We start from the raw sequence: 23,776 nt of genomic DNA on the forward strand, positions 1-23,776 counted from the left end.
CACACCTTCAAAGAAAGTGCTGTAAATTGTTGGGATGCTTGGAGGACCCAACCACATAGTGATCTGCTAGCTCATTATGCCTGGAAACAATTTAAAAGCCAGTCCAGGTGGGGTGGCTATCATTGCTCCACACAGTCCTTTTATCCCTGTCCTTATCATCAGGAGCGGCGCCAGGGTTTTTGGCGCCCTAGGCGGGGGTCCTTCCACGCTCCCGGTCGTTGGCGGCAATTCTGCGGCGGAGGGGTCCTTCCACGGCTCCCGGTCTTAGGGGCACTTTGGCGGCGGGTCCTGGAGTGAGTGAAGGATCCGCCGCAGAATTGCCACCGAAGACCCGGAGCGTGGAAGGACCCCTCTCCACTGAATTGCCGCCGAGGGTAGCAAAATGCTGCCCCCTCAAATCCAAGTGCCCTAGGCGGCAGCCTAGGTTGCCTAAATGGAAGCGCTGGCCCTGCCTATCATCTCTCTCTCTCTCTACTATAGAGCCTTTCATCAGGCAGCAGAAAAGGAAGTAGACTTTCCCTACCCAAATGTTTATACACTCTGATAGAATAAATTACTTGTCCATCTCTTTTTCCTTCTGAGATCAAAGTATATAATCTGAATGATGTGACCGAGATCCACAGCTCCACAGCTTACTGAGCTGAAAACAGACTGCCTCTCCCAAGCCTACAGTATGTGTTCCATGGGACAGAGTACAATCTTGCCAACAAAACATGGCGGTTACTGCTGTCACCATCATAGTTAGGGGTTTCTAATGCATCCATCACTGTGCATCCATATGATTTCTATTACCAAGCCACTATTTGACTTGGAAGGAAGGGCCATTGCAGCAGTGGATTCTCTTTTCCCCTCTCCATTAGCCTGACCGCAGCTACTCCTGCTCCTTTTCTCTGGCCATGTCTACACTATGAAGCTGAGCCATGTTTAACAAGAGGTGTCAAATCCTCCTACACCTCTTCAACTGGCATTAAATAGGTGTCTTGTTTTTGCGGGACAGAGTCAACCACACATCTGTGGTAGCAAAGCTTGTTTGCTCGACAGCAGTGATTTCCCTACATCCCCACTGAATTCCCCCAACACCCCCCCTAGTTTTGTGAGCTAGTTACATACCAATTTAGTGATTGGAAATCTGAATTTAAACTGAAACAATACACACTTTAAAAGCTTATACAGTGTATGATACACATATTTTATCTGAAAAAGTATAATAGATTTGAAAAGTATGAACATAGACTAGCTTCCTTGCTTCCTTATACAGCTTTTTTTTTTTATGATGTCAGTGCATTCATTTCGGTGATGTTGGCCAACCTAATAATTTCAAATGATGATTTGTAAGCAAAGTCTAAATGAGCTCTCCCTGACAGCTAGTGATGAGCTGGGGCTGTGAGGAAAGGCTTCAGGGCCAGATTATATTTACATTCACACCTAATCTTCCTAGGTATCCAGCAAACAGAGCTGCGTTGTCCAAGTGATAGATTTTGGCTGGGGTTGGGTTACAAACCACTTGAATGTGGGGGAAATGGGGGATGAAATGTTGTTCTTATTGTATGAGTAAAGGGCAGTAGAACTGTACTTAGTCTGTGATGATTTGAAGGCATGGAGAGAGGGTGGAGACCTGTCCCTCTCCACTGTTTAAAGACAGAGGAGAGCTGATTAGGCTCCATAGATAGTCTTTTGTTCTGTTAAGTGACCACTGCAGCTGAAATCACTGACAATCAGGTCTAAGTGCTTAGTCCTGTTGTGGGGACAGTGTTCTTGTGGGTACAATGTTTTTGTGTAAGAAACAGCCCAGACTGCACTAGCAGGGAGCGAGGTTCCCACACTGACAGCTCATCTGAAATCACTGAGAGCTGGTGGAACCTCAAGAGACCAATTCGCAGAGGTCACAGTGGCAGGTAGCAGCAGAAGGTGACTGTGCAGGGCCATTGGCAACAGAGCGGTGGAGTGAACGGTGGCACAACAAACAGACGTGGCCAGAGCGAACAGTGAGCAGCTGGAGGCACAAGTAAGGTGCCTTCTTGTCCTCCACCTGGAAGGTATACTCATGTGAAAGCACCTCTGAACTCTGAGTCTCCACTGACCAAAGACAACACCGGTGAGCGGGGTGCAGGGGAGGGAAAAGTGAGGGGCACGTTAAATAAACATTTGTTTGTTGGACTATATTTTAGTCATTTTGCTCCAGAATGCTAGATTTGTGACTGGGAATGGAAACTTATATACATATGTTTCCTAGTAGGCCAAGATTTTTAAAATGCATTATTTGCCAAGGTTGTTATCTCACATTGTTGCTATCTTGAGATGTCATTATGTTGGTGTTTCTGTACTAAACATTTTTATTATTATAATTAATTTTTACATAAGAATGGTCATACTGGGTCAGACCAATGGCCCATATAGCCCAGTATCCTGTCTTCTGACAGTGGTCAAGACCAGGTGCTTCAGAGGGAATGAACAGAACAAGTAATCATCAAGTGACCATCCCCTGTTGCCCATTCCCAGCTTCTGGCAAACAGGCTAGGGACACTCAGAGCATGGCGTTGCATCCCTCCCATCCTGGCTAATAGCCACTGATGGACCTATTCTCCAGGAATTTATATAGTTTTTTTTTAATCCTGTTATACTTTTGGTCTTCACACCATCCCCTGGCAAAGAGCTCCCTGGGTTGACTTTATATTGTGTGAAGAAGTACCTCTTTTTGTTTTTTTAAAACCTACTGCCTATTAATTTAATTGGGTGACTGCTAGTTCTTGTGTTATGTGAAGGATTAAATAACATTTCCTTATTCACTTTCTTCACACCAGTCAAGATTTTATAGACCTCTATCATATCCCCCTTAGTCACCTCTTTTCTAAGCTGAAAATTCCCAGTCATTTTAATCTCTCCTCTTGTTTCATACCCCTGATTATTTTAGTTGCCCATCTCTGTACCTTTTCCAATTTCAACATCTCTCTTTTGGGATGGGGTGACCAGATCTGCACACATTATTCAAGGTGTACACATACCATGGATTTATACAGAGGCAATATGATATTTTCTGTCTTATTATCTATCCCTTTCTTAATGATTCCCAACATTGTTTGCTTTTTTGATTGCTGCTGCACGTTGAGTGAATGTTTTCAGAGAACTATCCACAATGACTCCAAGATCTCTTTCCTGAGTGGTAACATCTAATTCAGATGCCATCATTTTGTATGTATAATTGAGATTGTTTTCCAATGTGCATTACTTTGCATTTATCAACATTGAATTTCGTTTGCCATTTTGTTGCCCAGTCACCCAGTTTTGTGAGATCCCTTTGTAGCTCTTCACAGTCTGCCTGGGACTTAACTATCTTGAATAGTTTTGTATCATCTGCAAATTTTGCCACCTCACTGTTTACCAATTTTTCCAGATGAATATGTTGAACAGTACTGGTCCCAGTACTGACCCCTCAAGGATACCACTATTTATCTCTCTCCATTCTGAAAACTGATAATTTATTCCTATCCTTTGTTTCCCATCTTTTAACCAGTTACTGATCCATGAGAAGACTTCCCCCTTATCCCATGATGGTTTACTTTTCAAAAGTCAATTTAAATTAATTTTAATTTATATATTTTTTAGAAATCTAGACCTGTTATGTGTTTTGGTGTAACTTGCATTAAACTTATGTTAAATTTGCATCATCCTAACAAAACATTTACTTTATTGATATCTCTTTTATATATCTCATTGGTCTGACACCCCGCCCTGTAAATTCGAACACCCCTCTAATTTCAATTCCTGGGGAAACCACTGCTTGACAGCAAAGTTTAGCTCAGCGGGAGACGGAACAGCTGCATTCACCTGTTGTTGGGCATATTTTGTTTCCGTAGTGCATCCACAGCCCTTATGCCTCCCAGTTCTGCTGCACTGAGTGTGGAAGGAGGTGACAGACAGAGAAGTAAAAAACAAAAACAATGAGAGCAAATGACTGCTTCAAAAGTTGCCACTGATAGGTGGAGGGCAACACTACACGGAGGAAAAAAAATTAGTTTTCCTCTCATCGTAGAATCATAGAAGATTAGAGCTGGAAGAGCTCTCAGAAGGTCATCTAGTCCAGGCCCCTGCTCCAAACAGGACCAACCCCAACCAAATCATCCTATCCAGGACTTTGTCAAGACAGGCCTTAAAAACTCTAAGGAAGGAGATTTCACCACCTCCCTCAATAACCCATTCCAGTGCTTCACCACCGTCCTAGTGAAATACTTTTTCCTAATATCCAACCTAGACCTCCCCCACTGCAACTTGAGATCATTGCTCCTTGTTCTGTCATCTGCCACCACCGAGAACAGCCTAGCTGCATCCTCTTTGGAACCCCACTTCAAATCGCTTAAGACTGCTATCAAATCCCTCCTGACTCTTCTCTTCTGCAGACTAAATAAGCCCAGTTCCCTCAGCCTCTCCTCCTAAGTCATGTGCCCCAGCCCCCTAATCATTTTCATTGCCCTCCGCTGGATTCTCTCCAATTTGTGCACATCCTTTCCGTAGTGAGGGGCCCAAAACTAGACACAATACGCCAGATGTGCCCTCACCAATGCCAAATAGAGGGGAATAATCACTTCCCTCCATCTGCTGGCAATGCTCCTACTAATGCAGCCCAACATACCATTAGCCTTCTTGGCAATAAGAGCACACCGTTGACTCATATTCAGCTTCTCATCCACTGTAATCCCCAGGTCCTTTTCTGCAGAATTGCCTCTTAGCCAGTCGGTCCCCAGCCTGTAGCGGTGCCTGGGATCCTTCCATCCTAAGTGCAGGACTCTGCACTTTTCCTTTTTGAACCTCATTAGATTTCTTTTGGCCCAATCCTCCAATTTGATTACGTCACTCTGGACTATAGCCCTACCCTCCAGTATATCTACTTCTCCCCTAAGCTTAGTGTCATCCGCAAACTTGCTGAGGGTGTGATCCATCCCATCATCCAGATCATTAACGAAGATGCCGAACAAAACCAGCCCTAGGACCAACCCCTGGGGCACTCCGCTTGATATCGGCTGCCTACTAGACATCGCGCCATTGATCACTACCCGTTGAGCCTGACAATCTAGCCAGCTTTCTATCCACCTTATAGTCCATTCATCCAATCCATACTACTTTAACTTGCTTGCAAGAATACTGTGGAAGACCATACCAAAAGCTTTGCTACAGTATATCATGGTATATCATGCCCACCACTTTCCCCATATCCACAGAACAGGGTATCATAGAAGCAATCAGGTTGGTCAGGCATGACTTGCCCTTGGTGAATCCATGTTGACCCTTCCTGATCACCTTCCTCTCCTCCAAGTGCTTCAGAATGGATTAATTGAAGACCTGCTCCATGATTTTTCCGGGGACTGAGGTGAGGCTGATCGATCTGTGGTCCATAGAGTCTCCTTCTTCCCTTTTTTTTAAAGATGGGCACATGTTTTCAAAGATAATGGCCAATGGCTCTGCAATCAGCCATGTCCCTCAGCACCCACAGATACACTGTATCTGGCCCCATGGACAGGGCCGGCTTTAGGCCGATTTGCCCGATTCCCCCGAATTGGGCCCCGCCCCTGAAGGGGGCCCCGCGCTGGCCGGCTGTCTCCCGGAAGCAAAGTTCTGTGTCTCCCGGAAGCAGCAGCTGTTGCTGCTAGGCAATGAGAGATGCTGGCCGGCAGAAGGCTGAGGCAGAGACAGCCGCTGGGTATTGCAGGTCAGGAGGGGGGAGGGAGGGAGGAGAAAGCATACGTGCTTGCAGCCTTCCTCCCATCCCCTCCCCTCCCCACCCCCCAGCAGTCACCTGGAGCCTGGAGGAGACGCCGAGGGAGCTTCTGGTCCGGTGGGAGACACAGGAATCTCTGCAGTGGACCTCACTCACCTGAACAGCTGCTGGGGCTTCCAACGGTGAGTGTTTGACCCTGCCATTCCTCCTAGGTTTGTAATATTGGGTTGGTGTTGTAGTTTTCAGGGTGTTGCTGTTTGAGGGTGTTTGTGCCTGCCTGTGTCTGTTTCAGAACTAAAGTTGGGATCATGTCATGTAACCCAGAAAAAAAGCCCCCAGCCGGTACTTAGTGCTGTGAACTCCAGGTGAGAGAGAGAGGGAGGTTTGGAGGAGGAAATCAAATACATCAAGAGGAGAGAATGCGAAAGGTCTGCAACATGGCATGGCAGGCTGAGACTTTTATCTCCCCCCCATTTCCCTGCAGAAGGGGAAACCAAGGCACAGTATGATCTGATTCCCTTTCCAAATTATTTTGCAAAGAAAGGGGACTGGGGCTCCTATCCAAACCAGTTCCCTTCCCATCAACTCTGTTTTCCCTGCTGCAAGACCACTGTAGGAGCTGAATATTTCCATTAAACTATGGCTCCTTCATTTGCTCTGCAACAATAAAATAGACCAGCTGGGGGTGGGGAGAATAGCCCCCCCAAAGCTGTGTGGATATTAAGTTTTTTGGGCCGGGAGGGCATGATAATATTCTAGATCAATCAAATGCCCAGCTCAGCTTTCTAGCCATCCAGCAGCTCTAGGGCAGGGAAGGAAGGTGCTCTTGGTGCAGAGTGGTCGCAAAACAGGGGTGAATTTAGCAGGGAGTTGAAGGGTCCGCTTGAAATCCCACCTGATGCAGCCACACAGAATCACTGGCAGCGCTGGGAGAGGCCAGGAGTGGAAGCAGGTGGCCTGGGGGTGAGGAGACATTGCCCTCAGTCCTGGGCTCTGGGATGGACTAGGCTGGGTGGTGGGTTCAGTCTAGCCTTCCAGCCTGTTGCTCTCACTGGAGTTTGTGGTTTTCATCTGGTTCCACCGAAAAGATCAAACAAGCCAAGTAGAAAAGGAGAGTGAGAGAGGCGGGAAGGAGTTTGTAAGGGGTTTAAGTGACCCATCAGCAAAAGAGTAAAACCAGAGTTTGACTGGGTTTCCCCCCAGCCACCACTCCTGCAAACACTGGGGAAGGGGCAGCTCCATCCCCCACTGAGGCTATGGTGAGGGGCATCAGGGGAGGAAGGAAGCACTACCCTCCAGCCCCCAAACTCTGTCCCAAAGCCTGCACCCACCCCTCCGCACACCCTCTCAGAGCCTGCACCCCTCCACCCTTCCTGCACCCCACCCCGTGCTCCTGCGTGGAGCCTGCACCCAGCACCCAAATTCCATCCCACTCAGCCCTGGGCAAAGCTCCTTGGTCTGGCTCCCAGGCCCCCTCCAAGGGTTGCAGCTGTCTGGAGGTGCCTGCCTTCCACACCTTCCTCATTCACACCTCATTTATTCAATAGGGCAATTGATTACAAAGAGGAGGAAAGATCTTATTCTACTTCTAGCAAAAGGACATTTTTCTTTTACCTTATATACTACCTTAGGGGCCCGCTATAACATATTACCAAGGTTCAATACAAAGTCATGTAAAAGTTATACAAAAATGCATAATGCAGAGATTTATCTACAACTGCATTGACTGCTGTGTGCAGTAATACAGTGACCCCTGGGTCTCTGAATGAGGCTATATACTCGGGGAAGGGGGGGGTACTGCAGCCGCAAGTCGGGGGCAAGCGGGTGGGCAAGCGGCAGGTGGGCAAAGAAGCAAGCAGTGAGCCAGCAGGGGTTCTAGGGGCAGGCACGGGGGTTTCTGGCAGGGGAGGGAGAAAATGAAAGGAGGTGAGTGGTGGGTGGGGGACTGACTAGGGCCTGGTCCACGCTACGCAGTTAAATCGATTTTAACAGCGTTAAATCGATTTAACACTGTACCTGTCCACACTACAATGCACTTTAAATCAATTTAAAGGGCTCTTAAAATCGATTTCTGTACTCCTCCCCAACGAGAGGAGTAACGCTAAAATCGATATTAGCATATCCATTTAGGGTTAGTGTGGCCGCAAATCGAAGTTATTGGCCTCCGGGCGGTATCCCACAGTGCACCAGTGGACGCTCTGGACAGGTAACTGAACTCTAATGCACTGGCCAGGTATACAGGAAAAGCCCCATGAACTTTTGAATTGCATTTCCTGTTTGGCCAGCGTGGAGCTCTCATCAGCACAGGTGACCATGCAGAGCTCATCAGCACAGGTAACAATGCAGTCTCCTGAGAACAGAAAAAGAACACCCGCATGGACCGCATGAGAGGTACTGGATCTTATTGCTATATGGGGAGAGGATTCAGTGCTATCAGAACTGCGTTCCAAAAGATGAAATGAAAAAACTTTTGAAAAAATTTCCAATACCATGAGGGAGACAGGCCACACCAGGGACTCAGTGCAGTGCAGAGTGAAAGTGAAGGAGCTCAGACAAGCCTACCAGAAAACCAAAGCAGCAAACGGCAGATCCGGATCAGGGCCAAAAACATGCCGCTTCTACGCTGAGCTGCATGCAATTTTAGGGGGCTACGCCACCACTACCCCCTCCCCCTTGTCCATGGATTCCGAGATGGGGTTTATAATCTCAACCTTGGATGAGGATTCAGCGGAGGGGGAAGATGACGAGGAGGAAGAGGAGGAAGAGCTTGCAGAGAGCACACAGCACTCCATTCTCCCCAACAGCCAGGAGCTTTTTGTGACCCAGACGGAATTACCGTCCCTGCCCTCCCAAGCCACTAGCCCAGACAGTGAAGCCATGGAAGCGACCTCTGGTGAGTGTACCTTTGTAAATATAAAACATAGTTTAAAAGCAAGCGTTTTTTAATGATTGATTTGCCATGAATGTTTGGCATGCATTAGCTGGCATTAAAGTTACTGGAAGTTTGTTAACATGTCTGGGGATGGAGTGGAAATCCTCCAGGGACATCTCCATGAAGCGCTCCTGGAGGTACTCCAAAAGCCTTTACAGAAGGTTTCTGGGCAAGGCAGCCTTGTTCCATCCACCATGGTAGGACACTTTACCACGCCATGCATGTAGCAAGTAATCTGGTATCACTGCATGACAAAGCCTAGCTGCGTATGGTCCCGGTGATTGCAGGCATTCAAGAAACATCCGTTCTTTATCTTGCTCTGTTATCCTCAGCAGAGTGATATCGTTCATGGTAACCTGGTTGAAATTAAGGAATTTTATTAAGGGGACAGAGCTGGCCATTCCTACCGGGCTGCTTGCCTGTTGCTTAAAAGAAATCCTTCCTTGCAGGTAGCCAAGCGGGGGGAGGGGAGGGGAGTTAATGGCGCTGAGCTTTTTAGCGTTTGGCCAGCAGGAATCTTCCCAGCTACCAGCCACACGGTGGGGGGGGGAGGAGGAGAAAGTGGGGGTGATTAGCAGTGATCTGCCATTATACCAGCCATGCGGTGGGGGGAGGGGTAAAGCAATTCCAGTGTTAGGGTTAGGGTTTGGCGTCTGCTGCTCTTTGTAAAAGAAGCAGCACAGGGAGAAGCTGTATGCCTTACCATGACCGCATGCAAGCTGAATTGTGATGCCCGGACCTGCGTCTGTGTTGATCTGTTACACCACAGCCGCAGGCACTCAATACTAAAAGAATCCAAATGTGACCTTGTAGTGAAATCACATGTGCTATGTAAGGTGAATAGTGTTGTTCACTGTGAAAGAGTATAACCATTGTTCTGTGAAATGTATTTTTTATAATCCTTCTATCACTATTTTCCCCCACTCATGCAGCTGCAAATTTTTCAAGCCTCCCTACTCCATCCCGAAAGCTAGCTCAGATAAGGCGGAGGAAGAAGAGGACATGAGATGAAATGTTCACAGAAATCATGGCAGTAACCTGCAATGAAAGAGCTCATCTAGGGGAGTGGAAGGACGTGGTAGCAAAGTACAGGAAAGATGCCAGTGAACGTGAGGACAGGAGGGACCAACATGAGGATAGGAGGGATGAACGCGAGGATAGGAGAGACGCTCGAGATGAGAGGTGGCGGCAGGAAGATCAGCGGTGGCGGGATGCAACGCTGGAGCTGCTGCGTGATCAAATTGACATCCTCCGACGTCTGGTGGATCTTCAGGAAGAGCAGCGGGGTCACAGAGTGCCGCTCCAGCCCATGTTTAACCACCCTCAGTACTCACCATGTTCCATATCTTCCACACCCAGACGTGTAAGAACGCGTGGGGGAAGGCTTTCTGCACCCGCCCACTCCACCCCCATGGACAGTCCAACCAAAAGGCTGTCATTACATTGAAATGTCCTTAATGGCCTTTTTCTTCCCTCCTATCCTCCTCCCAAACCACACGCGGGATACCTTGTTAATTCTCTGCCTCTTTTTATAATTACATGCTTCTTAAACGATAGTAACTTTATTTCCAGAAGCAAGCTGTAATCAGAGGGGGAGGGTGGGTTGCTTACAAGAGGAGTCAATAAAGCGGGGGAGGTTCATGAAGGGGAAACAAACACAACAGTCACACCGTACCCTGGCCCGTGATGAAACTCGTTTTCAAGGCTTCTCTGATGCGCACCGCTTCCTGGTGAGCTCTTCTAATCACCCTGGTGTCTGGCTGCGCGTAATCAGCGGCCAGGTGATTTGCCTCAGCCTCCCACCCCACCATAAAGGTCTCCCCCTTACTTTCACAGAGATTGTGGAGCACACAGCAAGCAGCAATAACAAAGGGGACATTGGTTTGGCTGAGGTCTGAGCGAGCGAGTAACGTTCTCCAGTGCGCTTTTAAACGGCCAAATGCACATTCTACCACCATTCTGCACTTGCTAAGCCTGTAGTTGAACAGCTCCTGACCACTGTCCAGGCTGCCAGTGTATGGCTTCATGAGGTAGGCTGGGTCCCCCAGGATAACAACAGGCATTTCAACATCCCCAACTGTTATTTTCTGGTCCAGGAAGTAAGTCCCTTGCTGCAGCCGTTTAAACAGAGCAGTGTTTCTGAAGACGCGAGCGTCATGAACCCTTCCTGGCCATCCCACATGGATGTTGGTGAAACGTCCCTTGTGATCCACCATTGCTTGCAGCACCATTGAAAAGTAACACTTGCGGTTTATGTACTGGGTGCCCTGGTGCTCCGGTGCCAAGATAGGGATATGGGTTCCATCTATCGCCCCCCCCCCCACAGTTAGGGAATCCCATTGCAGCAAAGCCATCCACTATGACTTGCACGTTTCCCAGAGTCACAACCTTTCGTAGCAGCAGCTTAATGATTGCTTTGGCTACTTGCAACACAGCAGCCCCCACAGTAGATTTTCCCACTCCAAATTGATTCCCGACTGACCGGTAGCTGTCTGGCGTTGCAAGCTTCCAGAGGGCTATTGCCACTCGCTTCTCCACTGTGAGGGCTGCTCTCATCCTGGTATTATGGTGTTTCAGGGCAGGGGAAAGCAAGTCACAAAGTTCAAAGGAAGTGCTCTTATGCATGTGAAAGTTCCGCAGCCACTGTGAATCGTCCCACACCTGCAAAACTATGCAGTCCCACCAGTCTGTGCTTGTTTCCCAGGCCCAAAATAGGCATTCAATGGGTAAAACCTCCCCCATTACCAGCAGGAGCTCCAAAGCACGGGGGCCCGCGCTTAGGGAGTGTCATAAACAGATAAGTAAGAGTTAATAGAACAAAACTGCTTGATATCTCTTTTGCGTGGAAAGGGTTAACAAGAACAGTGAGCCTGGCTGTCACCCGACCAGAGGACTAATCAGAGGACAGGATACTTTCAAATCTTGAGGGAGGGAAGTTTTTGTGCGGTGCTGTTTGTTCTGGTTGTTGTTCACTCTGGGGGCTCAGAGGGAGCAGATGCGCAACCAGGTTTCTCTCCAATACAGGCTCTTATAAGTTCAGACTAGTGAGTACTAGGTAGATAAAGCGAGTTAGGCTTATGTTTGTTTTCTTTATTTGCAAATGTGTATTTGGTTGGAAGAAGTTCAAATGTGCATTTGGCTGAAAGGAGTTTAATTGTGTATTTGGCTGAAAGGAGTTCAAATTTGTATTTTTGCTGAAAGGATTTTAATTTGTACTTGTATACTTAGGCTGGGAGGGTGTTCCCAGGGTCTATAGCTGAAAGACCCTGTACCTATTCCATTTTTTTAAAATTTACAAAGATAATTTTTACTGTTTTTTTCTTTCTTTCTTTAATTAAAAGCTTTTCTTGTTTGAGAACCTAATTGTTTTTTTATTCTGGTGAGACCCCAGGGGACTGGGTCTGGATTCACCAGGGAATTGGTGGGGAGAAAGGAGGGAAGAGGGAGAGAGAGGCTGATTTCTCTCTGTGCCAGGATTACTTTCTCTCAGGAAGAGTCTGGGAGGGGGAAAGAGAAGGAGGGAGGAAGGTGAATTGTCCTCTCTGTTTTGTGATTCAAGGAGTTTGAATCACACAGTGATCTTCCAGGATAACCCAGGGAGGGGAAGCCTGGGAGAGGCAACGGTAGAGGAAAGGGTTTACTTTCCTTGTGTTGAGATCCAGAGGGTCTGGGTCTTGGGGGTCCCCGGGCAAGGTTTTGGGGGGCCCAGAGTGTACCAAGCACTGGAATTCCTGGTTGGTGGCAGCGCTACAGGTTCTAAACTGGGATTGAGCTTAGAGGAATTCATGCTGGTACCCCATCTTTTGGACGCTAAGGTTCAGAGTGGGGAATTGTACCATGACAGGGAGAAATCAGTGTCCATGTCCTCATCACTCTCGTCGCCGCGCTGCCGTAGCTGCCTCCTCCTCTCCTGCGTTTGCAGTTCATGGTTCACCATAGACAGCACGAGAATGCGTGAGGTGTTTACAACGTCCACGATCGCACTACTGAGCTGAGCAGGGTCCATGCTTGCTGTGCTATGGCGATTGCTCAGTTCACCCAGTAAAAAAGGCGCGAAATGGCTGTCTGCTGCTTTCGGGAAGGGAGGGGTGAGGCTGTACCCAGAGCCACCCGCGACAATGATTTCTGCCCCATCAGGCACTGGGGTAGTAACCCAGAATTCCAAGGGTCAGGGAAGACTGCGGGAACTATGAGATAGCTACGGGATAGCTACCCACAGTGCAACGCTCCGGAAATCGATGGTAGCCTAGGACCATGGATGCACACCGTCGAATTAATATGCCTAGTGTGGACGCATAAAATCGACTTTATATCATCTGTTTTATAAAACCGGTTTAAGTTAATTTGAAATTATGCTGTAGTGTAGACGTACCCTAGGAGGAAAGCAGCAAGTCAGCGGGGGACTAGGGGGTGAAGAAGGGTGTGATGGTGGGGCCACGTGGGGAGGGGGTGGGTCCTATTTTACTGCTGTGATCTGGTCACCCTATGTGTGCCAGGTTTCAGAGTAGAAGCCGTGTTAGTCTGTATCTGCAAAAAGAACAGGAGTAATTGTGGCACCTTAGAGACTAACAAATTTATTTCAACATAAGCTTTCATGGGCTACAGCCCACTTCTTTGGATGAATAGAATGGAATACTTCTTTTTGCCTGTGTGTGCCGTTTCTCTCCCCACCCCCACCCCCAACCTTCCTCTTTGGCCCACAGCTGTTTCGACAGGGTGGTGCTGAGGAAGGTGGGTTTGTTTCTGTGAGGCGGGCGGTGCTGGGGGGTAGAGGGGGCATAAAATAAACATTATTGAAGAAAATCAGTTGTACAACTATTGAAGCAAATTATTTTCCTAATATGAAAGTGAAAATCTATAATTAATATTCTTTTAGAACGTGGTGACTTCTATCAATATGGGCAAGAGATCAAGAGATATTGGTAGAAAGTACCCAAGTGGGAGTAAGAAAAGAGCCATATACAATATGATATAATGTATGTAATATATAATTTTGTTATTATGTATACAGTCATGGAAAGTAAATACATGGAAGAAATGAAAGGTGTTTTTTTTTTTTAAGTCACTCCTGCCAGGGCCCCATCGAAACTGTTCGAATTGGGCCCCGCACTTGCTAAAGCCAGCCCTGCCCATGGACTTTTAAGGACCATTTAGAAAAGCTGGACATGCACCTGTTCTTTCACCACTGAGGGCTGCTCACCTCCTCCCCATACTATGCTGCCCAATGCAGCAGTCTGGAAGCTGACCTTGTCTGTGAAGACTGGGGCAAAAAAAGCATCGAGTACTTCAGCTTTTTCTACATCATCTGTCCCTAGGCTGCCTCCCCAATTCAGTAAGGGTCCCACACTTTCCCTGACCTCCTCCTTCTTGCTAATATATCTGCAGAAATCCCCTGCTAGCTGCAACTCCAATTGTGCTTTGGCCTTCTTGATTAAACCCCTGCATGCTCAAACAATATCTTTGTACTCCTCCCTAGTCATCTGTCCAAGTTTCCACTTCTTGTAAGCTTCTTTTCTGTGTTTAAGCTCACCAAAAATTCCCCTGTTAAGCCAAGCTGGTCACCTGCCATATTTGCTATTCTTTCTGTACATCAGGATGGTTTGTTCCTGCACCTTCAATAAGGCTTCTTTAAATTTAGCAAGGTCTCCTGGACTTAGGGTGACCAGATCACCCAGGTCAAATATCGGGATGCGGGGGGGCGAGGCGGGGGCAGAGGGGAAAAAAATGGTGGCAGAGCAAAAAACAATTAAAAAAAACCCACAATCCCCCATCCCCAATTCCTCCTTCCTCCGCAAGCGCTGAAGGGAGGCCCAGGAGACTCAGGGGAGCGCAGGGCCAGTATGAGTGTGAGTCCGGCCTGGCCCCAAGCAGGCAGGACTCGGGCGCGGTACCTGGAGGGAGAGTAGGGGGTGGCCTGCGGGGCCAGGCGGCGGCTGTTCTCCCCACCTGAGCACCGGGACTTAGGAGCAGCCGCTGCCGCAGCTCCCACTGCCGCGGGGGGAGGAAGCGGCCGCTGGCCAAACTGGGCAGCTACCACTCTGGCGCCCATGAACGCTCCGAGCCTGGGCCTGCTGCAGGGACCCAGCACGCACCCAGGCCCTGGCCAGTCACGTCTGGGCTGACTGCCCAGCTGGTGCAATCCCGTGGGTGGTCCCAGAGTGGGAGCAGCAGGCCCCAGCCCCCCCATCCTGCTCGGGTCCCGCAGAGGAACGAACAGGGCTGGGCTGCCAATGCCTCCGCCGTGGGATTGCACCAGCTGGGCAGCCAGCACAGACGTAACTGGCTAAGGGGCTGGGTGCAGCGTGTGCGTCGCTGGGTCCCCACAGCAGGCCAGGGCTCAGGCCTGGGCGCCAAAGCCGCAGCCGTCAAGCACCATGTGCTTGGCCACTTCCTCCCCCCACGGCAGTGGGAGCTGCGGCTGCTCCCGAGTCCCACTGCCCAGGTGGGGAGAACAGCCGCCGCCTGGCCCCGCAGGCCGCCCCCCTACTGTCCCTCCAGGTACCGTGCCCGAGTCCTGCCTGCTCGGGCCAGGCCGGACTCTCACTCACCCCGGCCCTGCGCTCCCCTGCGTCTCCTGGACATGGCGTGCTTGGCAAGAGGCGCGGATTTGGGGAGGGATCCAATGGGGGAAGAAGAGGGCGGAGTCAGGGCGGGGAAGAGCAGGAGCCCTACCAGGCTCCGGAGCCTTTGCTTGTTTGTCCAGTGTCCCAGCCTAACATTGGTCGGGACGTGGGACAAACAAGAAAATATCGGGACAGTCCTGATAAAAATCGGGACATCTGGTCACCCTATCTGGACTCCTTTCTCCCTCATATTAGCCTCCTAGGCTAATCCTGATCCTGCCCATCAGTTCCCTAAGGGAATCAAAGTCTGCTTTTCTGAAGTTCAGGGTCCATATTCTGCTGCTCTCCTTTCTTCCTTTTCTCAGGATCCTGAACTCGACCATCTCATGGTGACTGCTGCCCAGGTTGCCACCCACTTCTACTTCCCCTACCAAGTATTCCCTGTTTGTGAGCAGCAGGTCAAAAGGAGTATGGTCCCTAGGTGGTTCCTCCAGTAGTTGCACCAGGAAGTTGTTCCCAACACTCTCCAAAAACTTCCTGGATTGTCTGTGCACTGCTGCATTGCTCTCCCAGCAGATGTCAAGGTGATTGAAGTCCTCCCAATGAGGACCAGGGCCTGTGATCTGGAAGCTTCTATTAGTGGTCCAAAGAAAGCCTCATCTAGAAAAAAGAAAGCTTCCTGGTCTGGTGGTCTATAGCAGACAACCACCACAGCATCACCCTTGTTGCTCTCACCTCTAAACTTATCCCAAAGACTCTCAACAGGCTTTTCTCCAGCTTCAGCCTGATGCTCTGAGCAATCATACTGCTCTCTTACATACATTGCAACTTCTCCACCTTTTCCCCCACCTGTCTTTCCTGAATAGTTTACACCCATCCATGACAGTGCTACAGTCATGTGAGTTACCGCACCAAGTCTCTGTTATTCCAATCACATCATAGTTCTTTGACTGTACCAGGACTTCCAATTCTTCCTGCTTGTTTCCCAGGCTTCTTGCATTTGCGTACAGGTACAGTGAAACCCCGCTATAACGCAACCTTTGGGATCCAAAAAATTACATCACGCTAAATGCGGGGTCACGGTATAGCGGGGTTTCAAACCAGTCAGGTTTTAAGTGGTCCCCAAAGCAGTGCATTGAGGTGCCCCTGGTGCCTAGTGCCCAGCAGGGGAGAGGAGCTGCAGCTCCCCACCTGCTGGGGACAAAGAACTCCGGGGCTGAAGGCGCCGGTGCTCTCTGTCCCCAGCAGGCAGGGAGCAGTGGCTCCTCTTGAAGCAAGAGAGAAGCCGCGGCCCCGCACCTACCGAGGACAGAGAGCACCGGCGCCCGCAGCCCTGGAGTTTTCTGTCCCCGGTAGGTGCAGGGCTGCAGCTTCTCTCCCCTGGCATGGTGTTGGGGACCATTGGTACAGTACCTACCTGCATTATTCTGTACCTTAAAGGGGAGCCAATCTGTGATAGCGTTACATCCGATTTTGCACTATGGCGGGGTGTGTTATGGCAGGGTTTGACTGTACTTAAGATAACTAGCTGATTGCCCTACTTTCTCAGTTTGAATCAGGAGGCCTCCCCTGTTGCACCCTCCTCCTTGAGTTTCCTCCTGGTATCCCACTTCTCCACTTATCTCAGGAGTTAGGTCTCCATCCCCCAGTGAACCTAGTTTAAAGCCCTCTTCACTAGGTTAGCCAGCCTGCCTGCAAACATGCTCTTCCCTCTTTGTTAGCCGGATCCCATCTTTTCCTAGCAATCCTTCTTCCTGGAACAACATCCCATGGTCAAACAATCCGAAGCCCTCTCTCCAACACCACCTGTGCAACCATGCGTTTACTTCCACAATTCGATGATCCCTACCTGGGCCTTTTCCTTCAACAGAGAGGATGGACGAGAACATGACTTGCACCTCAAACTCCTTTATCCTTCTTCTCAGAGCCACATACTCTGCAGTGACCTGCTCAAGGTCATTCTTGGCAGTATCATTCATGCCCATATGGAGAAGTAGGAAGGGTAGCAGTCTGAGGGCATGATCAGTCTTGACAGACACACCATCACATCCTGAATTCTAACTCCGGGCAAGCAGCACACTTCTCAAGTTTCCTGGTCTGGACAGCAGATGGATGACTCCATCCTTCCTCTTGGGAGTGGTGGTCATGGAACCCCTATCCCTAGGACAATGCATCCCATGCTTTCCGGTTGATGGGGTCTTCTTCTGATCCCTTCCCTCAGATGACTTTTCCAAACCATTCTCCACCATAGTACCTGTGCAGAGAGTCTGAAGACATTTTCTTACCTCTATCTGCATTGTGGGCACATGCGTTCTCCTCTTTCTTCTTCTGGAGGTCACATGCTGCCAATTTTCTTCCCCATTCTGCACTGCCCTCTCTGATTCTTCAGCATGCTGTGCCTGCAGTAGTAAACGCTGACTTCTATCCAGAAAGTCTTCACTTTCTCTGATGCAATGCCGGGTTGATACTTGGGTCTCTAGTCCTTTAACCTTCTCTTCCAATATTGAAACCAGCTTGCACTCCATACAGATGAAGTCACTTCTATCCTCTGGGAGAAAGACAAATGTGACACATCTAGTAAGGTCACAACTGCTGATCACTCGCTATCCATATTGTCTTCCAAGAGCCTCTTCACATGTTCTATTTACTGCTCACAGAACCCTGAAAGGTAAAAACTCTGTGGGAACTCCCCACTGCCAAACTCCTCCGTTTGCTTCTCCTCAGTTCACAGCTCACTCACTTCGTAGCTGGCTGCTTTTTTATAAAGCTGATGGCTCGAAGCAGTTGCCCCGGCTCAAAGCCTTCCCTCCAATCAACGACTCAAGGCCCACCTGGAAAAAATTCACACTTTTCAAACAACCACACCGCCCATTCCTCTAGTCCTGGAAGTTGTCAGAGAATCCAGTATGAGGACAGGCTCTGATAGTCAAGGAGAAAACAGAAACACTGTAGGGTTCCAACACCCATAAACTCTTTGTTTAAACTGATGACACTCCCCTCCACAAGGCCCATTCCATACTCCATTATCTGCCAAATGCATACGACAACGGGATGAGACTATTAGCTTGTGTTTGACATTTGTCATTGCTAGTCTTCAATTGACAGCACTGTAAGATTACTAGGAGCAGCTCCTCCTAGTCCTATGCCATTTTTTCAGTCTGCCTGAAGACTCAGAGAAACAGTACTACAATGGGTCACATTAAAAGGTCAGAAAGTTAAAAGCTATTTCTTGAATGTATTGTGTTTATAAAGGTGCTTATTGGACAGCACATAAATGCCTTACAAAAACCACTACCAACAACCATTATAATTAGAAATAAAGATGGATTAGCTCAAATAGAATATCAATCAAGCCCTAAGATTCTATAGGACAAATGCAAGACCCCAGTGACAAGCAACCCACCAAAGAAACGAACACAGTTCCTGGTTCACATGAAGAATGGGGAAAGAAAGGGGTTTGACAACTAAAGAAAAAGGAAAATGAAAACAAAAACAAAATGACAGCTGACATTCTGCAGAACCTGATAGGTTGATAAAGTTTAAACTCCCGGGCTAAGCTCAGCAATAGTATAGTTCCAGATGTTTATGCGTGAAAGGACAGATCAGCCCCTATGCTCATTCAGACTTTGTCCTCTCTGCCAAGACTGCCAACAAGGGGCCTAATCAGTGCCAGTTGTGCTTGCAGTTTTTGAGATGTGGCGCATATATTCATTTCCCACAGACTGACAAGCAGCCATCACTGTAACTGTAAAAGAATTTTATACATTTAAAAAATAGCGTTGACCTCAATTTCAGCTCCTTCCATAATACCTCTATGTGTAATATTTCTTTTAACACTAAGTTTTAAAATATTGCGGGCATTGTAGATTTGTTCGTTCATTCGTTTAAAAGGAATTTTTCCTTGCAAGGCTTTCATAACTATGAGAATTTCAAACAATGTTTCACAGCAGTATCTACAAATACACAAAACAATACGGAGGTTCCTAAACTCATTTGTATTAATAGCCCATTCAACCTCTTAAATATGATATGATTGATATATATAATTACAACCAATTGAGGTGTTTTTCTATAAACGGTATCTGTTATAGGAAGTCAGCCAAACAACAGTAGGAGGCCTACAAACACACAAATTTATAAACAGCTATTTCTCATTAGCTTTAAATATCCATGCTCTAATATGAGCAAATATCTGCTGAACATTAGGTACGTTTCTCTTCATAAAATCTTCTGTATCCCATTGTACCTTAACTGTATGCAGCAGGGTGGCCAATATGAACATATTAATCCTGTAAATGTTCACAAGGAGACAGATTCTCCATTACTTTGCACCTTGTGTAGTCATTTATACCAGTACAAAGTGGGTGTAAAGTGCCAGAAAATCTTTGCACTGGGATAAATATCTACACACATGCAGGGAAATGGAGAATCAAGCCCCAAGTATTTTTATCAGCATTGATTTAATTTTGGTAGTCTGGAAGAAGAGGCCTGGTTCATAATGGAAAACTAGCTTCAGAAAGAGTGCACTTGAATTCTGAGCTTTTCATGCCAAAATAATAGGGTGTGCAGGCCCTGCTCAAGGCATAGCATAGAAATACACTTCTCCCCATACTCAACTGCTTCGATACAAACCATGTCCTCCCTCTTTTCTCATACAAATCAGATCCCAAGGAATCCTTCTGAGACTGACCAGCACTCACCAGGAGCCAGTCCTCACATTGTCAGCAAGGCAGACACATCCATCTGGGTTCCAAAGCAAGCTCTCCATATCTATCCCTGTTCATTCTGTATCTGCCCACAGGCTACTTCGTCCTTTGTCACACTGGACTTACTCCAGATATTCATGAGAAGCATATGTTCCTTTAGGGATTTGGCTTGCAAAGAGTCCAATTTTTTTCCTATGTCCCTTTGCTAGCAGATGGAATTAGAATTGTTCAAGACATGCAAATACAGCCATCCGTAGTTTTCCATCTGGTCAGAATTTTGGAATACTGGTGAAGAGTAAAAAATGCATGACCAGCAAGACAGAATAACTCACTTTTACCACCTTGTACAGGCATAATCCAAAGCCCCAATCATGGCAACACTTATGCACATGATTACATGTAACAACGCGTCGTCCCATCGACTTCAGTGGGACTGCTCATATGCTTAAAGTAAGAAAGTGTGTGAATGTTTTTGGCATTGGGAGCCAAGTTAGAATTTTGCTCTTTGGGAGAAGCTTAATACGTCAGCTGACTTCAGTACCATACTTCACTGGATCTGACATGCATCTGAGGAAGTGGGTATTCACCCACGAAAGCTCATGCTCCAAAACGTCTGTTAGTCTATAAGGTGCCACAGGATTCTTTGCTGCTTTTACAGATCCAGACTAACACGGCTACCCCTCTGATACTTCACTGGGACATGTATGTTTTCATTTCAGGAGACTTATCAATCAGTGAGTAAATTCCAGGTGCATGAAGTAAACAATTGCATCATGCTCTTATCATCAGTAATAGACATAATCCTTACAATGTTAGAAATCACCATACGATCTCCAGTAGAGGACTGGAGCGCTGGACTGAGTGCTACAGCTGCAATGGAAAAAGTGACCTTCAAATTAACAGGTTGAATGGGCATTATTTAATAATTTTTGGTTCACATGTGATATGTTTTATGATTCAGAGTATACGTTAGACAAAACATTTGCACTTCTGAGCCTAAAAATAGGTCCCTAAATCAGAGGCCTGATTTTCAGAAGAACTGCAAACACTCAGCATCTCTGAAAGTCAGGGCACTTACTTAAGTGCACAATTGCAGGCACCTATACTATATGGTAGGCCTCTCTGTATTTATGCTAAGGAAACTAAGACTGATTTCTCTTCACCTTCGTACATTTATTTATTTTAAAATAACAGTACAGTGTGTATCTTTCCCCTACTACTGGATATTTTCTGTACTGTATTTATTTAAAAGCAACAAACAAACAAAAAAGTACATATCCACAACTCTCCACCCACCCCCCAAAAAAACCAATAATTTCTGGACAGATGCAACATAACTAAACTTCAGTACTTACCAGAAGATTTTCTGGTTTCAGATCTCGGTGGACAATGTTCTTGCCATGAATATAAACAAGAGCCTCACACAGATCAGTTATCATAAGAGCAGCATCGTGCTCAGTGAACTTTACGCTCTCTATGATTGCATCAAATAGGTCCCCTCCTGGGACATACTCCAGGATTAGGTAGATCTCAGCCTCAGTTTCATACACCTCAATCAAACTCACTATGTTGGGATGAGAAAGGCTCTTAATGATCAAAATTTCATTTTCCATCATGTCCTCCTTCCCCTTCAGCTTGGACTTATCAACAATTTTCATGGCATAGTTCTGATTGGTGTTGCAGCGCCGGCACTCCTTCACAATAGCAAAGTTTCCATCCCCAATGGTTCTGCCTATCTCATAATAGCTCTCCACATCAGCTCTAGTACGGATATTTTGCCTCAGCCTCGTGCTTTCAAATTCTTGTGGCTTGTTTTCATCTTTGTTGGCTTTATGTTCTCCCATCTTTTTCACCCTTGTGGATTCATTCTCTCCACCCGCTACATTCTCTTCCCCTACAGCACTTTCTTCTTTTCCCTTCCGCACCTCTTTGCCCTCTCCCTTTGCTTTTATGGGCTTCCCTGTATCTCCTTGACAGTCCTTCATTAACCAACAACTTTGATTAATTCTGGAACTGCTTCTATTCTCTTTCTTTGCTTCAGGAGCCACCTGCAGAGCTTCCACAGTATTTTTCTTTATCTTTACTAACTCTTTGTCATGATTCTCATGCCTTTCCGGATTCCTTTCCTTCTCAAAACTCCTCTTTTGGTTTTCTAGCTCTTCATTAACATTCCTTTGTAAAGGTTTCCAGCTCCTTCTACAGCCAGTATCCTTCCATTCAACTTCCTCACCTTCTATAGAGTTTTCTGAAGACTTCCTGCAATTCCTCATTTTTACATTCCTTTCTAAATTATATCTCTGACACATTCCCACATTCAGGTCTCTGCTCTCAAATGAGACATCAGCCTGCCTTTCCCTTTGTAGTTTTTGCCTGAGCTGTCTCTCCCTTTGACATTTCTCACATCTCATTATCTCATCTGAACTCTTTTCTGTTTCATTCTTAAGACTTTTCTCTTGACTAAAGTACCTTTCTGCTTCTCTGGCTTTTCTAGGTGGCTTCGTATCTTGCTCTCTGCCCCAACTGTCTCTGCCCCATTTTTTTTTGGCCTTCACCTTTTCTTCTTGCCTGGTCTTAGGTTGAATTTTTCCTTCATGCCTGGCTCTGAGCTGGGAAGATAAGGCATCATTGCAGTTCTTGGCCATCTCCATCTCATTAAAGTCACTATACACAGCTTTGTCACACAGCCTGCTCTTAAGTTTTTGGGACTGTTCCAAGTTTTGTTGAATTATACCGACAGCATATGGGCTACCTGGAAAAAGTTCTTGCATTACCACTTCAAGGTTCTTCAATGTCAACTGCTCCCTTCCCATAGCAATGAATGCATCACCGTCTCTGAAGAAATCAGAAACACTTCTTATTTCTCTGCCTTTCAAGTTGTAAAGTTTTCTCACACGATCATTTTTCCAACGTGGAAATCCCAGAGCTTCTGATATATCAGCCATCAGCTGTTCAAAAGTCTGTACAGATCGCCTGTTCAGAAGCAATGTGATCTTCCTGAGTGTGTGTCCACTTGGTTTCACCACAGTAACAATCCTCGGCTTTACAGGGCTATTCTCTGAATGGATAGTGTGAAAACCATTCCTGGGGTTTAAAAATGGGGAACTATAACTGTTTGCACCCAAGAAAGGTTTTCCAAAATGTCCACGACTGACGGATGGACAAGTCCCTTGTAGCCTCCTTTGTGTTATCCTTGAGCTTATGCTGTTTAAAGTGTGGTCAAACAAGCCTCGGTGTCCTGCAACAAATAAAGAAAGAGACTCCAGATTATTCATTTTCCATCAGAGGAAATTTCCAATTAACAATTTTCTACACATCAATATACATAACTTCTGGAAGTAAAGCTAAATTCATTAAATATTGTTGAAGTGCTTTGAAATCCTTTGACAGAAGACAGTATATTTTTATTTGCATGGTAAGGGTTTCACCACACACACACACACACACACACACACACTCTCTCTCACACACGTAATTCTAACAAGAATGGCAAACTGGAATTTTCCTATGTAATATATTGAAACAAACTGGAATTTTCATTCTACTCTTCTGTAAACACGAGTTTTGCACTAATTGCTTGTAAAACTACAATAATATAAAATTATTATTTTGTGGTTCTAAATAATATCAAATGCTAACAAAAATAGTTACATTTTATCATTTAAATGCAACATACCATTTAACATTTATACTCCATCATGATATATCTCTGAGAAATATATAGTCAAAATTCATAAAAATATATCTTTAAGAATTCAGAATAATCACAACCTATCATCTTCTGAAATATTTGCCTGTGTTTTATATTTGTCTGTCTCAACTGGAATGTAAACTTTTCAGTGCAAATATCTTATTTTATGTGGTTGTA

The 23,776-nt window shown here is 46.6% G+C and overlaps 1 protein-coding gene across 1 annotated transcript in view; it reads right to left on the reverse strand.

Annotated features, from left to right (window-relative positions):
* The window catches only part of DCLK3 (doublecortin like kinase 3), a 60,202-nt gene that overhangs the window by 8,333 nt on the left and 28,093 nt on the right, over positions 1-23,776 (reverse strand). Inside the window, exon 2 of the mRNA XM_050938117.1 lies at positions 21,267-23,146. Coding sequence (XP_050794074.1) covers positions 21,267-23,146 — 1,880 coding nt within the window. The remainder of the gene's footprint in view (positions 1-21,266; positions 23,147-23,776) is intronic.

Source organism: Gopherus flavomarginatus, chromosome 2, assembly GCF_025201925.1.
Source record: "Gopherus flavomarginatus isolate rGopFla2 chromosome 2, rGopFla2.mat.asm, whole genome shotgun sequence".
Lineage (NCBI taxonomy): Eukaryota > Metazoa > Chordata > Testudines > Testudinidae > Gopherus > Gopherus flavomarginatus.